The sequence below is a fragment of the Salmo trutta genome, chromosome 2 (assembly GCF_901001165.1).
Source record: "Salmo trutta chromosome 2, fSalTru1.1, whole genome shotgun sequence".
In the NCBI taxonomy this organism is placed as follows: Eukaryota; Metazoa; Chordata; class Actinopteri; order Salmoniformes; family Salmonidae; genus Salmo; species Salmo trutta.
The window spans coordinates 71277860-71299308 of record NC_042958.1 but is presented as its reverse complement, the minus strand read 5'-3'; the positions used below and the strand labels follow the sequence as shown (position 1 = coordinate 71299308).

The 21449-nt window shown below is 42.3% G+C and overlaps 1 protein-coding gene across 3 annotated transcripts in view; it reads left to right on the top strand.

The window, feature by feature from the left end:
* Positions 1–21449, top strand: part of taok2b (TAO kinase 2b) — a 68204-nt gene that overhangs the window by 43408 nt on the left and 3347 nt on the right. For 2 of the 3 annotated variants that reach the window (XM_029713824.1, XM_029713815.1), the window contains 2 exons: positions 5107–5310; positions 5722–8287. In XM_029713824.1, coding sequence (XP_029569684.1) covers positions 5107–5310; positions 5722–7668 — 2151 coding nt within the window. In that variant the 3' untranslated portion in view covers positions 7669–8287. Of the gene's footprint in view, positions 1–5106; positions 5311–5721; positions 8288–13479; positions 13693–15309; positions 15493–21449 lie in introns of those variants that run through there. The other variant, XM_029713833.1, reaches the window with a different exon arrangement.

Sequence of the window (21449 nt, the reverse complement as noted above, 5' to 3'; positions counted from 1 at the left end):
CCATCATAATGTTTAGAAAAATAAAAGAAAGCAAACCATGATTATTCTCTCCTTACTAGACAAATAAAATGTTTACATGTAGTCTACCCTAATAATATTACTCTATTTTTATAACCTCTGCTTCACACTCATTAAATGTATATTTTAAGATTAACCTGTAATGCGCCAAATGTAGACAACACATCAGCCAATTCTTAATCAATCCAAACAATTCAAATTTGAAATTCCTAGTTTTCAATTGACTGACTTTCCTTTGTTACCTTCACTAGTCTACATCTGTTTCCCTTTACTCAGAAAGCTCTCTACAATCTCAACCATACTCTACCTCTGTCTTTCTGTCTAACGTTACTATACCAGGTGAACACTTTATTTATTATTATAGTCAAAACAAACACAACTTCGGTTCACAGGGAGTCCACTTTAATGACTCGTGACCCCTCCCATTTGTCAATTCTATAAATCAATTTTAGACTAAAGTGTTCTTGAAACTCCCAAATATATGTTGTCTTGATTCGCTGGTTGTACTTCACCATATGTGACTCACCACCTGGATGCGGTCTTATGTAGCAACATTTGAATTTCTGCTTCTTTTTTTTTTATTTCTTTTTTTACATTGGTTGAAAGTAGAGACTCGAAGCTACAAAATGGTATATAATACACGGGGAAAGTAATTCTGCTTTGATAGTTGATCAACTTGTAAACTCACTTGAGAACTCTTTCTCAATGTTTTGGTACTACTATTGGAGAGCCCTTTGTCAACACCCATTCAACATTGTTCACACCCTCTTAAGCCTTAGCCCCACCCATCAATTTAAGGGTTGATCCAACCGTTCTGTACTAACTTGCCAGCTACTTCCAGACATCTAAGAGAGAGAATAGCTCACTGAACATTACTCGCCCTATCTCTCTGTGGTTTGGCTTTCAGAGCACACACTGGCCGCTCAGGCCAATAAGTAGGGTTGTTCCGAAAGCTCTGACCTCACAACTACAGTCAAGCACCCAAGCTAACTGTCAAACATTGGCTAGCTACTTCCAAACACATGTGAGAACACCGCACTCTAACCATTTTAGTCGCCTTAGCAGAGCTGGTTAGGCTTTTTTCATGTTATCCAGAGCGTTGGTGACTAACTGCTGCTGGCAACAATTGAATTACGCTTTGTTGCCGACATTTACTGACACCAGACATATTCAACAGGTGTTGAGCGTTCAAAAATTAATCTGTTATTCTGCGCTCTGGCACACTAAGACTAGAGTATTTTTGTTAAGAAATGTAGCTAGATAACTCGCTAGGCAAACAATGAATCCCAACGCATGACGGAACGTTAGTTTGCGAGCCAGCCAGCTAACATTAGCCAGCTAGCTAACAGTATACTTTAACTTGAAATGAAAATACTTTGTCATAATTAGAGAGGAGTCTTTCGTTAAGACCTGTTTAGCTAGCTACAATGGACCATAATCACAACTCATGATGTTACTACCCTGCATGAATCTGCAGGTAGCTAACCAACCAGGTTCTATGGCTATAACTAGTCAAGCAAATGTGTCTGAGATTGGGCTGAGCAGCCTACCCTTTACAGGCCATGCTGTTCCTTTTTTACCTGATACAAAGATTGCTCAGTCATAGCTGGTTCAACACCCCCCCCCCCCCCCCCCCAATATAGATTGGGGGCACCGTAAGCCACTGGGTTCATCCTGTGGTCATCTGCCTCTGGTGTTTTTTCCCAGGTGCCAGAATAATTAGGAATACTGAGCCTGGAGGAACAGAACAAAGGCCTATCTCGGTGACACCCACCACATCTGTTCTATGGAATGCCAGCTATTGTTTTTTTATTTATTTTTTATCACCAAGCCATCACTTGCCAGCCCAAGCTTAAGGGGTATGAATACTTTTGGAAGGCACTGTACAGATTCACTACCGTTCAAAAGTTTGGGGTCACTTAGAAATGTCCTTGTTTTTTAAAGAAAAGCACAGATTTTTTTGTCCATTTAAATTGATCAGAAATACAGCCTAGACAGTATTAATGTTGTAAATGACTATTGTAGCTGAAAATGGCAGATTTTTTTTGGGAATATCTACATAGGCGTACAGAGGCCCATTATCAGCAACCATCACTCCTGTGTTCCAATGGCACGTTGTGTTAGCTAATCCAAGTTTATCATTTTAAAAGACTTAATTGATCATAAAGAAAACCCATTTACAATTATGTTAGCACAGCTGAAAACTTGTGCTGGTTTTAAAGAAGCAATAAAACTGTCCTTCTTTAGACTAGTTGCGTATCTTGAGCATCAACATTTGTGGGTTTGATTGCATGCTTAAAATGGCCAGAAACATAGAACTTTCTTCTGGAACTCATCAGTCTATTCTTGTTCTGAGAAATGATGGCTATTCCATGTGAGAAATTGCCAAGAAACTGAAGATCTCGTACAACGCTGTGTACTACTCCCTTCACAGAACAGTGCAAACTGGCTCTAACCAGAATAGAAAGTGGGAGACCCCGGTGCACAACTGAGCAAGAGGACAAGTACATTAGTGTCTAGTTTGAGAAACCGATGCCTCACAAGTCCTCAACTGGCAGGTTCATTAAATAGTACCCGCAAAACACCAGTCTCAATGTCAACAATGAAGAGGCGACTCCGGGATGCTGGCCTTCTAGAGTTCCTCTGTCCAGTGTCTGTGTTCTTTTGCCCATCTTAATCTTTTCTTTTTATTGGCCAGTCTGAGACATGGCTTTTTCTTTGCAACTCTGCCTAGAAGGCCAGCATCCTATAATTTGCCCCCCACAACCGCAAATGTTCCATCTCACCAGTCTGACTGGAAGCCCCAAAATACCATCCTGAATGGTTGTTGAACTAGACATGAATCCTTAAGAGGTCAAATGAAAAGAGAGATTGAGAGAGGAGCAGCATGAAAAAAACATCTGGGAAAAAAAGATCCTCTAGAGAAGCAGAGCACAATAATCTTTGCCCCACCACCCCCAACATACATAAAAGTGATGGTATAATACCATTTCCAAGGAAAAAAAATTCTAATCCTGTTCTCGTCATTATGAACGAGACAAGCAGCAGGAATTCTTACTCAGCATCCGTTGATTACCCTAAACATGTGATGTGAGGTCAAACCGACCTAGGAAAGAAGTTGCATATACCCTTGAAATAATTTTTTTTTAGTATGGCATTAGGCAAGTGCACAATTTGGGTTTCGGTCACACTTTAAACAAAGAGTACACCTTAAGTTTCAGTTGTCAGAGACCTCATTCGACTAAATTTCTACATCGCTCAACCCGGAAACCAGTATTGCGATTTCGATGTGAATTTGATTAATTGTGCAGCTCTACCATCTACTCACCAACCCTACTGAAGACATACTATAACTGAGGTATTCAGCTGGGGGTCCACAAAAAATATATATATGTACACACACACACTGTGGAAACATTTTTTATTACATACCTACAGTAGAAAAGAGAATCTTTCTAATGATGTCAACTTTATTCCTCAACTCCTAAATATTGAGCAAATTACACTCATTGGAGCCAGTTACACTCCCTGGAGTGTCTGACATGGGCTTTGAAAGAGCACCCGCGAATAGGCTACCAGTGTGTCAAGCACCGATGGCTGCTGGTAAGATTTCTTGACTTGGACATTTTTGCCAACACATGGCTAACCTTTGTTTAAACAGCTGCTCTTAGCAAAATTGTGTTTATAGTTACTACCTTTCTTGCTAATAGGCTATGTTAGAGTTTACACTTCCTCTTCCAATTATGTGGGAAGGTCAAAATAATGTCAAACTATTTACCAAATCTATTTATTTTAAAAATGTTCATTACTTCTCCTTGCCATTATCATTCACCTGATAAGATGAAACTTGATATATCGATTTTTTTTTTTTTTTTTTTTTTTTTAATTTTTTTTTTTTTTTACCTATACCGGTGGTCCCTGAGTTGCCGGTTTGCCTGGGAGCCGGTCCCTGGGCATGAATAAGTTTAAGTCCCCTGCTATAACAACTAACCAACCATAGTTTAAATACACTGAACAAAAATATAAACGCATGTAAAGTGTTGGTCCCATGTTACATAAAAAATACCAAAAATTTTACATACCCACGAGGACTATTTCTCTCAAATTTTGGACACATTTGTTTACATACCTGTTAGTGAGCATTTCTACTTTGCCAAGATGATCCATCCACCTGACTGGTCAAGCATATCAAGAAGCTGATTAAACAGCATGATCATTACCCAGGTGCACCTTGTGCTGGGGACAATAAAAGGCCACTCTAAAATGTACAGTTTTGTCAACACAATGCCACAGATGTCTCAAGTTTTGAGGGAGTGTGTAATCGGCATGCTGACTGCAGGATTGTCCACCAGAGCTGTTGCCAGAGAATTGAATGTTCATTTCTCTACCATAAGCTGCCTCCAACCTCATCCGTCTTCACCTGCGGGATTGTCTTTGGCGGGGGTGTAATAATATTTGTCTGTTTTGTGGGGGGAAAACTCACTGGTTGGCTGGGCCTGGCTGCCAAGTGCATGGGCCTATGCCCTCCAAGGCCCACCCATGGCTGCACTGCTGCCCAGTCATGTGAAATCCGTAGATTAGGACTAATTAATTTATTTAAATTGACTGATTTCCTTTATATGAACTGTAACTCGGTAAAATCTTTGAAATAGTTACATGTTGCGTTTATTTTTGTTCAGTATACTTACCAACCCTACTTTAATTACTCACCAACCTTAGTCAACTGCTTACCAACCATACCCATACTGTAACAACTCACCAACCATACTGCAACCAAACCCTCAATTACTCACGAACCATACCGCAACCCCTAATCATAATTACTCACTAACCACATCGCAATCGTGATGTAACTACTCACCAACCATACTGCAACCACTCATAGCTGAGAAGTACAGCTACGCACCCAAATCATCTGGATGTTAACAATGGCCGTTTAAAAGATACAGCCATATACCAACCACGCAGCAACCATTATTAACCCCTGCTAATCTGCATGCCACCACTATACCTTAATCACAAGCTATTATATTGACCTATCAAGTGGTGGTGTCACGTTCTGACCCTTCCTCGCGCTGTATTTCACAGGAACTGAACGAGAACCAGTTGACCCCCAAGCGGGAGAAGCAGGAGTGGCTGGTGCACCAGAAGGAGTGTCTCCAGCAGCTGCAGGCGGAAGATGAGGCGGGGCTCCTGCGCCGCCAGAGGCAGTACTACGAGCTGCAGTGTCGCCAGTACAAGAGGAAGATGCTGCTGGCGCGCCACAATCTGGAGCAGGACCTACTCCGAGAGGTATAGTACTTCCAACAGTACCCATAAAATACATTTTTCACTTGACCAAGCAATAGAGGTGTTTCAGAGTTCCATTAGGCTCTGGTCTCGGACTTCAGCTCTTCTCATGACATAATGCAGGGGTTAAAGTTCTCTCACTGTGATAGATTTTTTTTTATTTGATTCAACAACAAAAAAATTGTTAAATTTCTGTAATTGGTCAAACGCGCTGTTTAATACATGTACAAAATGATCCTCTTTCCCTAAAAGCATGATGGTCATAACCTTTTTTTTTTTTTTTTTTACATTAAAAAAAAAGACATCATATTTGGGTTGTTATCTGGTCAGATTCCATATTCTCTCCATTTATCCAAACGTCTTTCCCTACCCTCATCTGTTGCTCTCTCCTTTGTTTCTTCCTTCTCCATCTAGGACCTGAACAAGAAGCAGACGCTGAAGGACCTGGAGTGCGCAATGCTGCTGCGTCACCACGAGTCCACCCAGGAGATGGAGTTTCGGCAGCTGGGCTCGGTGCAGCGCACACGGGCTGACCTGATCCGCACACAGCACCAGACGGAGCTCACCAATCAGATGGAGTACAACAAGCGACGCGAGCAGGAGCTGAGGCAGAAGCATGCCGTGGAGGTCCGCCAGCAGCCCAAGAGCCTCAAAGTGAGTGAGAGCGAGACCCCCAGTTCCCAAACCCAGAACCAGCCACCTCCAGAGGAGGACAAGGGGGAGGAGTGCCAGGAGACAGGGGGGCTAAGGGGAGCCCAGGCTGGGACTGAGGGGGTGGAAGAGGTTGGGCTGGTAGAGGAAGGGGAGAAGGAAGAGGTGGAAGAATGTGAAACCAAAAAGGAAACGGAGGGAAACAAAGGAGAGGTTAGGAAAGGTTTTGAAGGAGGGAAAGAAAAGGTGGTGAGAGACCACAGTGGAGATGGAGAGATTGAGAAGGGAGAAGAGAAGGACCTGGGAGATGGGGAGGAGGTTTGCTCCATTGTAGAAACAAAGGTTGACGTAGAGGAGGAGAAGAGCGAGAAAAGCAAAGATAACGAGGGTCAGGAACTTGAGTGGAAAACGGGGGAGGGGCAAGGAGAGCAAAGGCAGGTGGAGGGAGTGCAGTGGGGGGAGGAAGATGGGGATGAGGAAGACGAAGCGAGATATGTTCTCGACGATGACGACGATGAGGAGGAGGATAGGGGCGTGGCAGACGGCTGTCCGTCTGAGCTCATCTCCTCCCCATCCCTGGAACGGAGGCATGTCCGCGATCAGCGCAAGGCGGACGAACTCTCTGAGTTCTACTTCCCCGACACCCTTGAGGAACTCGAACCTCTTCACCCCTCTGCCCCACCCCTTTCTCCGCCCCCTGTCCCCTCTTCCTTTCCCTCCCTCTTCTCTCATGCCATCTGCCTCCTCCTCTCCCTCTCGGCCGCCGCCCAGCCCTCCAACCTCACCTTCCTCATACTCTCAGTCTTCCTCCTCTCCCTTCGTCGCTCTCCCCCTCTCCCCTCGCTGGCCTCCCTCCTCCTCTCGGGTGAGCTCGCCCTCCTCGCCCTCTTCTTCTCCTACCTCTTCCTCCGCTCCTGCTGCTCCCTCTCTCTCTCCACCTACCTGTCCCTCACTCTGTGGGCATGCGGTCTTTTCAGCCTGGGCCTCTCACTGAGCCTGGGTCTCTATTATGTCCCCGTAGCCCTGATCTCTGCCTCCTTCCTCAGCTCGCCTTCCCTCTTCCTCTCCCTCTACCTTGTGGTGGTGCTGGTGGTGCGACCAGCGCGCGTCTTCCTACAAAACGCCCCCCGGAAACTCAACCGTTTGTGGATGAGATTCCTCTTTCGCCTCCCCCGCCCACTCTTCAACATCTGCCAGTCTCTCCTTGGGGGCCTGGCGGAGCGCAGCCTCTATGACATGTTCCCCAAGGCCGGGCGCAACTGGGGCGGGCGCCAGTCCAAAATCCCTGTGCCCCAAAAGAGCCTGCCCTTAGTGCGCCTGGCGGGCAGGGGCCACGTTGGCTCGCCCCTTGCCATGTGCCTCCTCTGGGTCAGGCGCTTTATCAGACGCCCCCTAGGGGTCCTTGCCGACCTGGCCAACTCGGTCGTGCTAAAGCTAGCTAGCAGGGTCCTTAAAGAGTTGCCTCCCGAGTGCCTGAGCAGACTTCGTACATTCGGTCTGCTGAGAGAGGAGAAACCTAGCAGGCTGCCCAGGCTACTGCCCAGGGAGGTCAGAGAGAAGAAACAGAGGGAGAGGAGGAAGAGAGAGAGGGAGAGGCAAAGAAGGGAGGAGAGAGAATGTATGTTCAGAGATGAGGGGAGGTGGGAATGCGGGTTGAGACGAACGTCATCTGGGCGGAGTGTGAGGGGTAAAGTGCGACCATGGAGATAGTAAGAGAGGGAGGGAGTTGGATTGGGTGTGTGTTCCATCTATTACTGTCTGACCATCGTGTGTTTGTTTCCTTTGTTTCAACCCTCCCAAAGATGGGTATACCTATGATGCACACAACCTAACACGGTGTTGCATTGGCTGAATGTAATTGGCCATTTAATGTACTGTATTGCCAAAAGCATCCAGCAACTCCTGTCATGTCACTGTCTTATACCCCATTGAAGTTTCACTGTTTATCACTCACTATTGTGCTTTTTGTAAAAGTTTAAATGTTTTCTTTATTTTGTTCTTAATTCGTAAGACAATATGTTTATGGTTATTTCTGAGACCGTGTTTGTGCAATCTATTCTTGTGTTTTTATTGAAGCTTTACGACTTCAGGAATCTTTTTAGTGCACTGTTCACGCACATGGAATTTCTTGTCAGTGGATAATGGTTATCAATGGCCACTGTTGATAGATATTATTGGTTGTGGATTGTCCACAAATCAAGCATTTCACCCGTTATAATACTAAATTACTGTGAAAGTAGAAGTAGGCAAACATCCTGGTCATTTCATTTAACCACCCCCAAAAAACACTACTAGGTCATTATTATAGTGCAATAAATAATTAACCACACAAACTTCCAGAACAAGATTACTTCAATCCACAAAACGAACTTTAATACATTAATGTAAGCTAAACTGTACAATTATGTTAAACGCATAGTGTTTGATATGTAAAACTTGACGTAAATGCGGTAAACTGTAAAATTTCCACGTTTTTGTTCTAAAAATCCAGTCATCTGAATATAGGATGCAATATGCCATATTATACTCAATTACAAGTTAGCCAATGTTTTGGGATACTGCGTCTTGTATTTGGCTGGGTAGGCTTTGGCTGTCAATTTAGTGAGATATATTAGATATTTAGTTAGTATTGCTCATTGAGAAGAGTCGGCACAGCCAGAAGAGGACTGGCCACCCCTCATAGCCTGGTTCCTCTCTAGGTGTCTTCCTAGGTTCTGGCCTTTCTGGGGAGTTTTTCCTAGCCACCGTGCTTCCACACCTGCATTGCTTGCTGTTTGGGGTTTTAGGCTGGGCTTCTGTACAGCACTTTGACATCAGCTGATGTAAGAAGGGCTTTATAAATAAATTTGATTGCTAGTAAGACCCCAAATGTGAACATGTAGAGAGCAGTGGAAGCTGGTGAAATGGTTATTACCGTTATTAGAGTTATTACGTTTCAGCTTCTAGTTAAGTGGATTCATTATTCATAATTGTGCTATTGGCAATCTTATATAACGAATGATTTGCCATGTAAACATTGTTTTTATCATTCTCCTAAATGAAGATGCAGCGCTTGTCTGTTCGGCTGTAATTGTTTGAATGACTGTTCTGTTATACAGCCACAGAGGTTAGGCTACCTCCATATATGCAAAAAAAAAGTGTTATATAGTTTTTGTTCATTTTAGTGTCACCATACGTTTAATATTTTATTGTTTAATTCGGATATTGGTTAAAATAAGTCTTTATGGCTTTAAAACACAAGTCCAAAGATTGAGGGAACAATGCAATACTCAATGAAGAGATTTACAATCGTTCAAATTGGTTAAAGGGTTTTAACTAGTGTAAAACGATGCAAAAGTATTTTTCCCAAAAAGGGCTAGAAATTGACTGGCCCCTCAACTAAGTACTAGTGAGTTTGTCACGCAAATTATATTGAAAGATGTTATGTATCCAATAAAATATATATATGGAGTGTATGTTGATATAGATCTATTTTATATATACACACTAAGTATGTGGACACACCTTCAAATTAGTGGATTTGGCTATTTAAGCCACACACGTTGCTGACAGGTGTATAAAATCGAGCACAAAGCCATGCAATCTCCATAGCCAGAGCTATGAAAAACAGCCCCAGGTCATTATTCCTCCTCCACCAAACTTTACAGTTGTCACTATGCATTGGGGCAGGTAGCGTTCTCCTGGCATCCGCCAAACCCAGATCCATCTGTCGGACCGCCAGATGGTGATGCGTGATTCATCACTCCAGAGAATGTCAGCGAGCATAACACCACTCTAGCCTATGCTTGGCATTGCACACGGTTATCTTAGGCTTGTGTGCGGCTGCTCAGCCATGGAAAGCCATTTCATGAATCTCCCGATGAACAGTTATTGTGCTGACGTTGCTTCCAGAGGCAAGTTTGGAACTTGGTAGTGAATGTTGCAACTGAGGAAAGATGATTTCAGCACTTGGCGATCCCATTCTGTGAGCTTGTGTGGCCTACCACTTCGTGGCTACACTGTTGTTGCTCTTAGACGTTTCCACTGGTCTATGGAGATTGCATGGTTATGTGCTCGATTTTATTCACCTGTCAGCAACGGGTCAGACTGAAATAGCCAATTCCAATCATTTGAAGGGGTGTCTACATAATTTGTGTATAGATAGATGGATAGAAATAAATAATTATTATACTTAACTACGTTGAATCTTTGCTTGGTCACCCGTCCATTGAATTGCAACTGGTTGTTTAAATGGGCAGTTGGCTATTGAAGAGCCAGGGTAGATGGAGGGCTAATTTAGAAGGATAAATTTCAGTAAAACATTTTAGCGAAGAAAATATATATTTTAATTAATAATCTATCTACTTGGGAGGTCAGGGGAAATGTACTTTAAAGTGCAGGAATACTACTTTAAATGCAGCTCACCCAGAAAATAGTTCCCTGCATTTTACAGGTGAGCCATTGATGTGGAAGGGTATTATTGAGAGTGATGCGGCAGGAGGAGCACTCCCTCTCTCCTGCACTGCATTCTTACACACAGAACTAGGGCATTGCTTTCTGGATGGCTTGCATTGGAGGGAGAGTTGGTGAATCCCTAATCCCCTTTCTAAAGGGTGATATATTACATTGTATTCTGGCTCTAAAAAGAGGCATATCTTTTGTTCAGTTTTTCACCTCTTGTTATTTTGTGAATGTAATTTATGATTTCAAATTATTTCTGTGTCAGTGTACTCGTCTTATTTTTGTAAGTTTACTGTTCTATGTTTGTTAGAATTTCCAGAGTTTTATATGAATATTTAATATATGCAGTATTTCTAAGGTTAGTACTGCATTCTGTGCGTTGGGCCAGTAACCGAAAGGATTCTGGTTCAAATCCCTGAGCCGACTAGGTGAAAAATCTGTCTGTGACCTTGAGCAAGGCACTTAACCCTAATTTCTCCTGTAAGTTGCTCTGGATAAGAACATCTGCTAGATGACAAAAATGTAAATGTGTTCAGCAGCCATTTTGTTTGCATTTCAGCCTTATTGTGAGTGCATGAGTGGTATATTTTATGTGTAAGTATACGCAGCATTTTGGCATATTTCGTTTTTTTTTTCTCCAAACAGAAATAAATTATTTTTTTGTTAATCATTTTGTCTTGTTCATTTTTATAATTTGCATCTTTATTTTGCATTATTTCCTTGTTATAATTTACCATTTCCGTATCTTTATTCATTAACTCAGTTCATCGGTCTTTAACCAAACATGGAGAAAATTAGTGAAGTAAGTATTCCGGATTTACATTCAAACTCACTCATTTCATCTCATAACTTCTGTTTTTGTCATCCTCTGTTCTCCCTGTCCCTGCATCCACCTCCAACGTGAATAAAATAAGTCCAATTTAGTTTTGACACGTAACACTTTGTAGAGCTGGGACGATAAACTGAAAATGAACGACACCAACCATACCGATCACTTATCGCAGGCATTTTTCAGATATCGTTCATTACGATAAGTAGCCTATATTAGAGAGATGTGATTTAAATTAAATATGTTTGCTGGTATGGGTGATTGTTAATGGGACAATTGATGGCTACAACCATCAAACTAGTAGTTGAAAGGATCTTTTTATTTCTTTTTTACTGTGGTGCACATTAACGATATAAACGTATGGTTTTATTTATCGTTATCGCATCAACTCGGGCACTTTATTGCGATATGAACTGTTGTCCATATTGCCCAGCTCTAACACCATGGCTACGTCCCAATTATCTCTCCTCTCTTCCAAGTGTGCACTTGTTCATTTCCCTTCTCAGATTTGAAAGTAAATTACTAGTATAAGAAATATGGTGTCCCCCTGCAATCCAATGTGTTTAGATTTATGGGAAGTAGTGAACGAGTGTACACTTCAGGAGAAAGGAGATATTATTGGGACGCACCCAGTATATCTGAATTCCAAATCGACCCTAGCCTTTACAGCCTAGGCACTCATTTAGATCTGAGGATTGGATAGATGTAAGCAATATGGTAATAGCTTTATCTTGCCTTCTGATTGCTTGGGTGGAGTTTTTGCCACATTGCTTCAATCTATCCTATCCTCAGGTCTGCAATGGCTACAGAGAGGGAGCTAGGGATTGATTTGAAACTGAGAATATAATCACATATATTACAACTTTGTCTTATATGTGGGGGAGTGGTTAGGGAAATGTTAGTCAATATGAGTTGGGTTATGGTTTGTCATTGGTGATCAGCAATACCTTGAGCTAACTAGGGGTAGGCAGTCAATTCTGAAAATAAACTGAAATTCAACAAATGTATAAAACAGTATTTACCGGTATAGGAAGCAGTGGGCGATGTTCAATTTGTTGACCAAATTATTAAATCAGGACATCCTGATTTGATATGGAACATACAGTACATAGAATGGGATAAAGACTAGGAGATGCTTTTTCAGCTGAAGTTGTTGCTTATTAAACTCAGACTTACCCTCAAGGACATTTTTAAATGTCTGATAACTTCAGCGGATATGAGAAGTTGTAGCTCAGTTGGTCGAGTATGGCGCTTGCAACGCCTAGTTTGTGGTTTTGATTCCCATGGAGGACCAGTATGAAAATGTATGCACTCGCTACTGTAAGTCGCTCTGGATAAGAGCGTCTGCTAAATTACTAAAATGTAAAATGTATTGCAGGTAAGTAACGTGAAATATTCATTGGAAGCCCCGCTTTCATTCATCACGGTGTCTTGTAGGAATACATTACTTTCTTCCTCACAATAAGTGAACAGAACACATACTGAATTGGTAGTGAAAAGGAGAGCGAATTGGTTGTACACATACCACACCCCGCCTCACACCACTTTTTAGTTTTTTTAGGAATGCACATCCTATTATAGATAATAACCATTTATGAACTTACAACTTTCATTTGCATATGGTTTATACTGTTCCATTCATTCCCAGTCAGAGATTACAAGGAGTCTTTCCCAATTCTGCCTCCACTAATGCATACATAGGGTTTAAATCAGAGGGGAGGAGTTCCACCAGTTTTAGGGTTGGGACATGGTATACAGTAGGCAGCCATTCAATAGATGTACTTGTTTTTTTTTAACTACCATAGAAAAGCAAGTGATTGAGGTCACTAGTACCTCTGTAAAAATCCAAATACCCACTCCACAGCCCTATATAGCCTATACACATATTGGATCTTCACATATTCAAAAGAACACATTCAAGCACATCAGCCAAAACAGTTCTCTCTCTCGCTCTTTCTGTATTGGTAAGGAGACAACCAGGACACCATTATGTTAGCCTTAGTATCTTTACAAATTCTCTTTCTCAATTAGTCTTTCATAGATTCCTCACATCTTTTGTTCCTGCCTCCTCAAAACCCATTGGAGTAGTAGGTCAGAGGGGAGGGTAGCTTGGAAGTACAATACATTTGAGAAAGATGCGAGGAATCAGAAAAAGACAAATTGAGAAAGAGCTGATTTAAAAACCTGATATGTTACAAACAAAACATTGTGGGTAATGTAGTACATCATGCCACGCTCTCTCTCTCATCCAGTCCAAAGAACTCCAGATCAAGCGTCAGTTCCAGGATACGTGCAAGATCCAGACGCGCCAGTACAAGGCCCTGCGCAACCACTTGCTGGAGAACACGCCCAAGTCGGACCACAAGGCGGTGCTCAAGCGCCTGAAGGATGAGCAGACGCGTAAGCTGGCCATCCTGGCCGAGCAGTACGACCACTCCATCAATGACATGCTGTCCACACAGGCTGTGAGTAAGGCAAGGAGATGTTGTACACTCTGTACCGCACCACCTCCAATCCACCGTAGCACCTTACACACACCTGCCTGGGCATGCGAGCCAGCTGCCTGCACTCCTGGCTGTCCCCAGACTTGACACCATCACCCCACTTTATTTGTCCTCACTTTGTTACAGTATGATACCCTCTCGGCACTTGGCTAGCAAGCTACACCCTTTCTCTCCGTAGTTGACTAACAGTACCGCTACTAAAAAACCATGCCATACCCTTTGCCCTGGGTCTGACTGTCCTTGCATGGCACAACATGGGCCTGTTCAGAGGATGTAGCGTTACGGGGCGTTCAGATAGAAATGTGTCATATAGAACAGAACTTTTTGTCAGAATAAGGGAATTGTGTCAGCGCTATTCATTCTATTTATATCTACGTCATTACACCTGAGATGTTAGAGAAAGTGAGACATCTCACTGGCAATCGGGGCGAGTGGGGAGGGAAAAATAAGTAGACCAGAGCCAGCTGTTATTGGGCAGTTTCCAATTGAAAAAAAGTCAGTTTAAGTGGGCGTTTCCTCTCTCACGTGAGCATGTCAGCGATTATGGAGGAACCACAAACTCACGCGGGAAAGCCTGCTCACGCGAGAGAGGGAATGCCTACTTACGCAGACTGGAAAATTTCACCATTTCTTCCCAATGGTAAACTGCCTGAGTAAGACATTTTATCAACCATCTTTGGTTACACCCCATACCTACTAGAACAGCAGAGCCACATTCAGCTGGGCACAACGTTGTGGAATATTCAGATAGAAATATATGATGGAGAACAAATACTCCTCTGACATGAAGAAAAAGGAATCCTGTCAGCTCTAATAATGGCACTTCTATCTGTAACGTTCCACAGCGGTGCACCCTCCTGAACAGAGCCCAGTTACATGCATCTGTTAGGTCCTCACGTAGCACCAATACACATCCAAGACACTCAAGCAAGCCAAACCCCCTTTCTCTGTCCCTACACGACACCACATCTGCTGGCACACAGAAAGCTACATAACATCTCTTGTGTCTCCGAATAGCACCAACTCACATCCACAGGCACAGATCTGCGATTTGTCAAAGCCTCATGTAACACCTTACATAGGCCACACACCCTGTCCCTATCCTCACCACACCCCTCCACTTGTAGGCTGCTAGCCAAATGCCTATTCACATTGTTACAAGCTATACCCAGCTCTATACAGTCTCTACTGTGTCTATACTATCTCTACTGTATTACTATCATCAATACCACAGCATGTATCAAACAAACTACGACACCCTATTCATGTCACACAATACCACACTTATTTCCCCATCACACACTCATGGAAAGAAGTGGAGGGTGCTCAACCTTCACACACTCAACCACATTCACTCGGAGCAAACCCCTACCTCGTCAATAATATCTACCCAAAACATCTCCATTTAGTAACTAACACACCTCCCTCACGCTAAGATAGACATCCCCTTCCTATACGCCACATCCCCTGATCTGACCCTCTGTCTCCCTATGCCTAAGTACAGGAAGAACTCCCTTCCCCACTTCCTCCACCTATTTTTATGCTGATGCCCCACCTTATTTGCCACTCTGACTCCAGCTCCGATTGGATGAGACGCAGGAGGCGGAGTATCAGGTGCTGCGGATCCAGCTGCAGCAGGAGTTGGAGCTGCTCAACGCCTACCAGAGCAAAATCAAGATCCACACCGACTCGCAGCATGAGCGGGAGGCCAAGGACCTGGAGCAGAGGGTGTCCATCCGCCGGGCACTGCTGGAGCAGAGGGTAGGTGTAGGGGGAAGTTGCCCCTAAACTCTGATCTGGGGTCAGTTTATCATTTCCCCCACTAATGGTTAGAGTTGGGGGAGGGGAAACTGATTCTAGATCTGTACCAAGGGGAAACATCACCCTGGAGCAAGGGGTGGAGAGATACATCCCTCCCCTTAGCCCTAACCCTAGCATGTATGTGTGGTCTGGATAGGTACAGTGGTGATTTTAGCATGTAAATCTTGGTGATGCAGGAAAAAAAAAAGTGGGATGCATGCCAGCAAAGCCACAACAATAAACAATGCGCTGCTAGACATGGCTATCAGCAGAGCCTTGTCTGGCAGCGAAACAGTTCATTCAGCCTCAGTTACTGCCTTTTAAAAAAACATAGCTGATATTGCTGACTTGCTTAAACAAATGTGGTTTCTAATTTCGATTAAGACATTAATGAGCGAGCTAGGACGGACGTAGTCAATATAACTATTTGTTTAGCACTTTTGAAATGTACAGCGACAAAATTCAGAACATGGGCCGTTCTTTGTGTTCTCCCTGTACACCAAGTCAGAACCGTAGGATAAATAAAGGGGGCATATAAGCAGACAATGAAAGCTCTAACAATATTCGATGATTACATTTCTCTAAAACAGGTTATAGGCTACATGTGCACCACCAAGTCAGAACAGTTGGTGAAATTAAGAGGGGTAAATATACCAAATTATTAGGGTGAGGCACATGGGCTACTAATGTTTTACTACACAACATACTACACAACATATTTCTTTCATCACATTCCCAGTGGGTCAGAAGTTTACATACACTCAATTAGTATTTGGTAGCGTTGCCTTTAAATTATTTAACTTAAGTCAAATGTTTTGGGTAGCCTTCCACAAGCTTCCCACAATAAGGTGGGTGAATTTTGGCCCATTCCTCCCAACAGAGCTGGTGTAACTGAATCAGATTTTTAGGCCTCCTTGCTCGCACACACTTTTTCAGTTCTGCCCACATGTTTTGTAGTATTGAGGTCAGGGCTTTGTGATGGCCACTCCAATACCTTGACATTGTTGTCCTTAAGCCATTTTGCCACAACTTTGGAAGTATGCTTGGGGTCATTGTCCATTTGGAAGACCCATTTGTGAACAAGCTGTAACTTCCTGATTGATGTCTTGAGATGTTGCTTCAATATTTCCACATAATTTTCCTGCCTCATGATCCCATCTATTTTGTGAAGTGCACCAGTCCCTCCTGCAGCAAAGCACCCCCACAACATGATGCTGCCACCCCTGTGCTTCACGGTTTGGATGGTGTTCTTCGGCTTGCAAGCCTCCCCCTTTTTCCTCCAAACATAGCGATGGTCATTATGACCAAACAGTTAAATTTTTCTTTCATCAGACCAGAGGATATTTCTCCAAAAAGTACTATCTTTGTCCCCATGTGCAGTTGCAAACCGTAGTCTGGCTTTTTTATGCCGGTTTTGGAGCATTGGCTTCTTCCTTGCTGAGCGGCGATATTGGACGTGTTTTACTGTGGATATAGATACTTTTGTACCTGTTTCCTCCAGCATCTTCACAAGGTCCTTTGCTGTTGTTCTGGGATTGATTTGCACTTTTCGCACCAAAGTACGTTCCTCTCTAGGAGACAGAACGCGTCTCCTTCCTGAGCGGTATGACGGCTGCTTGGTCCCATGGTGTTTATACTTGCGTACTATTGTTTGTACAGATGAACGTGGTACCTTCAGGAGTTTGGAAATTGCTCCCAAGGATGAACCAGAGGTCTTGGCTGATTTCTTTTGATTTTCCCATGTCAAGCAAAGAGGCACTGAGTTTGAAGGTAGGCCTGGAAATACATCTACAGGTATACCTCCAATTGACTCAATGGATGTCAATTAGCCTATCAGAAGCTTCTAAAATGACATCATTTTCTGGAATTTTCCAAGCTGTTTAAAGGCACAGTCAACTTAGCTTATGCAAACTTCTGACCCACTGGAATTGTGATACAGTGAATTATAAGTGAAATAATCTGTCTGTAAACAATTGTTGGAAAAATTACTTGTCATGCACAAAGTAGATGTCCTAACCGACTTGCCAAAACTATAGTTTGTTAACAAGAAATTAGTGGAGTGGTTGAAAACAAGTTTTAATGACTCCAACCTAAGTGTATGTAAACTTCCAACTTCAACTGTAATTTATGCAACAGCATACAATACATTTTTGGACTCAACTTGTTGTGCTGTGCTCACTTGAACATGAAGGTGGCGCTGCGGTCCTTCGTGGGCAAATTTTATCATCAAAGTCTGTCATTCTCTGGATTTATGGTGTTTTCAAAACAACTGGGAACTTTGGGGGAAAAAAACAAGGTTGAATCATGATGATGTCATTGATCTTCAGGTTGTAGCTCTAGAAAGAGGCCGGATTTATAATTCCGAGTTGGATGACCATTCAAATTTATTTTCCCAGTCGGAGCTCGTTTATTCCTGACTTCCCAGTTGTCTTGAACTCACTGAAGTCAAGTTTTCGCAGTTCCGAGTTAACAGTTGTTTTGAGCATGGCACAAGTCATGCTTCATTGACAGCATGGCCAATGTTGAATGTTTTATCATTTTAGACTTGGAATAGAGCCCCTTAATCCAAGATTTGGGACCACACAGCCACTCCACTGAATAATAGGCTAGTGATTGCTTTGCAATGCTTGAAGTTACCACTATCACTGATTCCTTCCAAACCACTCCTTGTTGAATTTGCGATTTCCAACTCGTTGTGTAATGTTTATGTTGAATGGCCAATGAGTACCGATATGTTTTACCTATAATTTCTCCATTATTTCTCTTCATATGACAAGGATTTGCCAGTAGATTGTCGACTTGATTCATGATGATGACTTCTAGCAAAGATTTTGAAAGTATGTTGACATGATCAGTCCAATCAAAGCTACTGTACATATAACGTGATTTGATGTAATTTTCTCTGTGGCCAATGACCTTGGATGGGCACTTCTATTGTAACTCTATAGCAGCACCCAAGGGGCTAGAATTTTATAGCTCTACCCTTAGACTTGGAGGTGACGTAGTGTCCCCATGAGGGACAGAACACTGAGCCAATCACGACTCAACGCTCCGTATTTTCTGCTGGCTTGCCCCACCACCACAGAAAGCACTGAGCTAAGCTGAAACACCTGCATTTTGGAGCTGCCTTACTCAAGAAAACAAAAAGAGACCATGTTTGTATGCAGCTTTATTAACTCAATTATATACTTTTTTTTACATTGTTTGCAAACTGATAAGCCCTGAATGACGGGTCGCCACTGGATAGGTATGACCAGTGTAGTGGAGGAGCTTCCACCTTACATTTCTGCACACATCAAAGGGGTTAGGGCCAAAAATAGGGTTAGGGAGCGAATTGGGACTGACAGAGAGTATGGCTTAATTACAAATTGACCGCCTAGCCCTGGACTTTTGTCTTGGATGTTAAGAGATTTCTTGGATGTTTGTCCAAAATGTATATCCAAGGTTACATATCTGGTCCATTGAAAAATGCAAAGAATGTATACCTAACTCTAGCACCCCTAAATTCTAGGCACTTCTGTAGATCTGACCGAATTGGATAGGTGGAAGCAATATTGCAACCAATTAGAGGCTATTACCAGAATGCTTATCTATCCTCTCAGATCTATAGGAGTGCCTAGGCCGGTTGTGGAGGTTAGAGTTTGTGATTACATTTTTGGACTTCTGGAATGGGCCTGATATGTAACTATGGAGCGATTTCAGTGGCAACAGAAATTGTATTTGAATTCCATAATTTTTTCTTTGTATGAGGATATTGCATTTTAATTTAATATTTTTGAATTTGTAATGCACAAATTGAATTCATTATGAATTACATTTCAATTTAATTGAATATTCAAGTTCAATATTTATATATTAAGTTTCAATTAGAGTATTTGAGCGGAGTTGATGAGCGGTCGGAAATCCTATTCATCGCTCATGGAGCTTGCGCAGCTCTCTGGCACTCCACATCCTGCTCCGAGACCTTTCCAACCGCTCCGCTAAAAACCGCTCCTTGCTCAAAGAAAATAAAAACTGGCACTCCAAATTCACTCCATTCATTAAAATCACAATTTAACCAACACACATCTATTTCTATGACTACCTGGACCTACTGTACCATTTTGTTTTGAAGTATTGAAACCAAACCATTTGATTTGAATGAAAAGTATTTTAATAAACAACAGGAAAAGGTGACTGTAAGAAGGGCTCGTCATTTCAAATAGGCTACATGTCATATTAAACAGCATATAAACACTCTAAATAGGTCAGGAGCCAGACAGCTAGCCAAATATGGAGTGCAAATTATTTATTTTGGCTATATTATTTAAATTATTTCAAGGCTATAGCCTACAGATAGATACATTGTGAAGCTTTTGCATGTTCGCACATGCAAAAGCTAGGCTGGCAGGGACACTAGGCTGGCAGGGACATTAAGCGCTCAGCATATTAATGTAATGGCAAAATGTAGATTTCCTCCTAAATAGACATACCCAAAAGTAACTGCTATTCATGTGTAATTACATGATTGACATACAAAACTTGGTTGTTCTGGAAAGAAGACATCTGGGAGATTATGAGGAAATGATCAGAAGATAGGAGTTACATAGTACAGAATACACAAGATCAAGCACACAAATAACTGTTTTATTGTTTGTTTTTTAAGTCATCTTTCATTGACAAGCTACAAGTGAATTATTGATGACTTGAGCTGGCTTCCACAACATGTGAACAATATCAGAAAAAAATGGGATTGATAGACCTAACTACTAGAAATGGGCAGATGTTTTAGTAAGTGGTGTCAGGTGTGGTCACGGGACGTTTCCAAGTGTCCCTAAACCTGTCAAGTGGCATATGTCTGTAAATTAGATAATTCCAGTGCTATTACATATTTGCAATCCCTAAATGCTATTTGTTCAGTATAAAAACACAATATCGACCATATCAACCTCACTTAAACATTATGGTGGTGTTATGGGGTCTCCAGGGTACATCTGTCCTTTCAACCTCTCCAAAGTGTCCGAATGTGGTAATTGCACTGTTTTTGCACACTGGATGTGCCTCTTGCTTTGTCCCACCCAGGTCAACTGCATATCCCTGGAAAACGTATCATTGGCTACAAGACTGTCGAGGTGCCATAGTAGCCTACAGGCAACCTCATATTTCTTTATAAGCAAAATATATAGTCACTCGGTGGACATTAGATGTTACCATTAAGTCATACTTCATCAGATAACATTGGCAATAGGATTTGTTCCGACCAACCTAAGGATTAATTTGATACCCTCCATGTAGCTGTAGCTCAAACGCAGACCAAATTGAAGCTTACCTTGCAAGATGTTTGGTGAAAACGTTGTGTAAAATAAACAGTTTGACTCTCGGGACTGGTGATCAATAACGGTAGTTCACAGGCAGACAAATAAGATATCTTCATGATCTGTGGAGTCCCGGCTTTCGGTGTGTACCAACGTATTCCGTGTTTATTTTGATTATACTTCACAACACTAACAGGAATGTATGTAGCAGCCATCTTGAAATGAGGTCATCAGCTCGGTCTGCCCTTATAAATTTGTGTGCCCATATGGTTGTAAGGCACACCAAAGATTTGGAGGCACCGATCAATAGCCAAGATACTCAGCTTTCCGCAGACACCCTGCTTTTGCGGACAGGGGCTACCTTTCTCATACCAGACTGAATTGAATAAAGAAAATCGAATAGGGTCCCCAAATATGGGAACTTTACATTTAAGAGGTGCAACATTTCGCTGTATTAAATCATTATAGTCTATAAATTTCATATATATAGCCTGTGACTTAAATTAAATACAAATTAAACGTAGACTGCCTTATTTTAGGCTCCATCTACAGTGCCTTTGAATTCATTTTAGAAACATGAGTTTGGCGAGAGTCTATGGCTTCAGGCTCATGCGATGGTGCCTG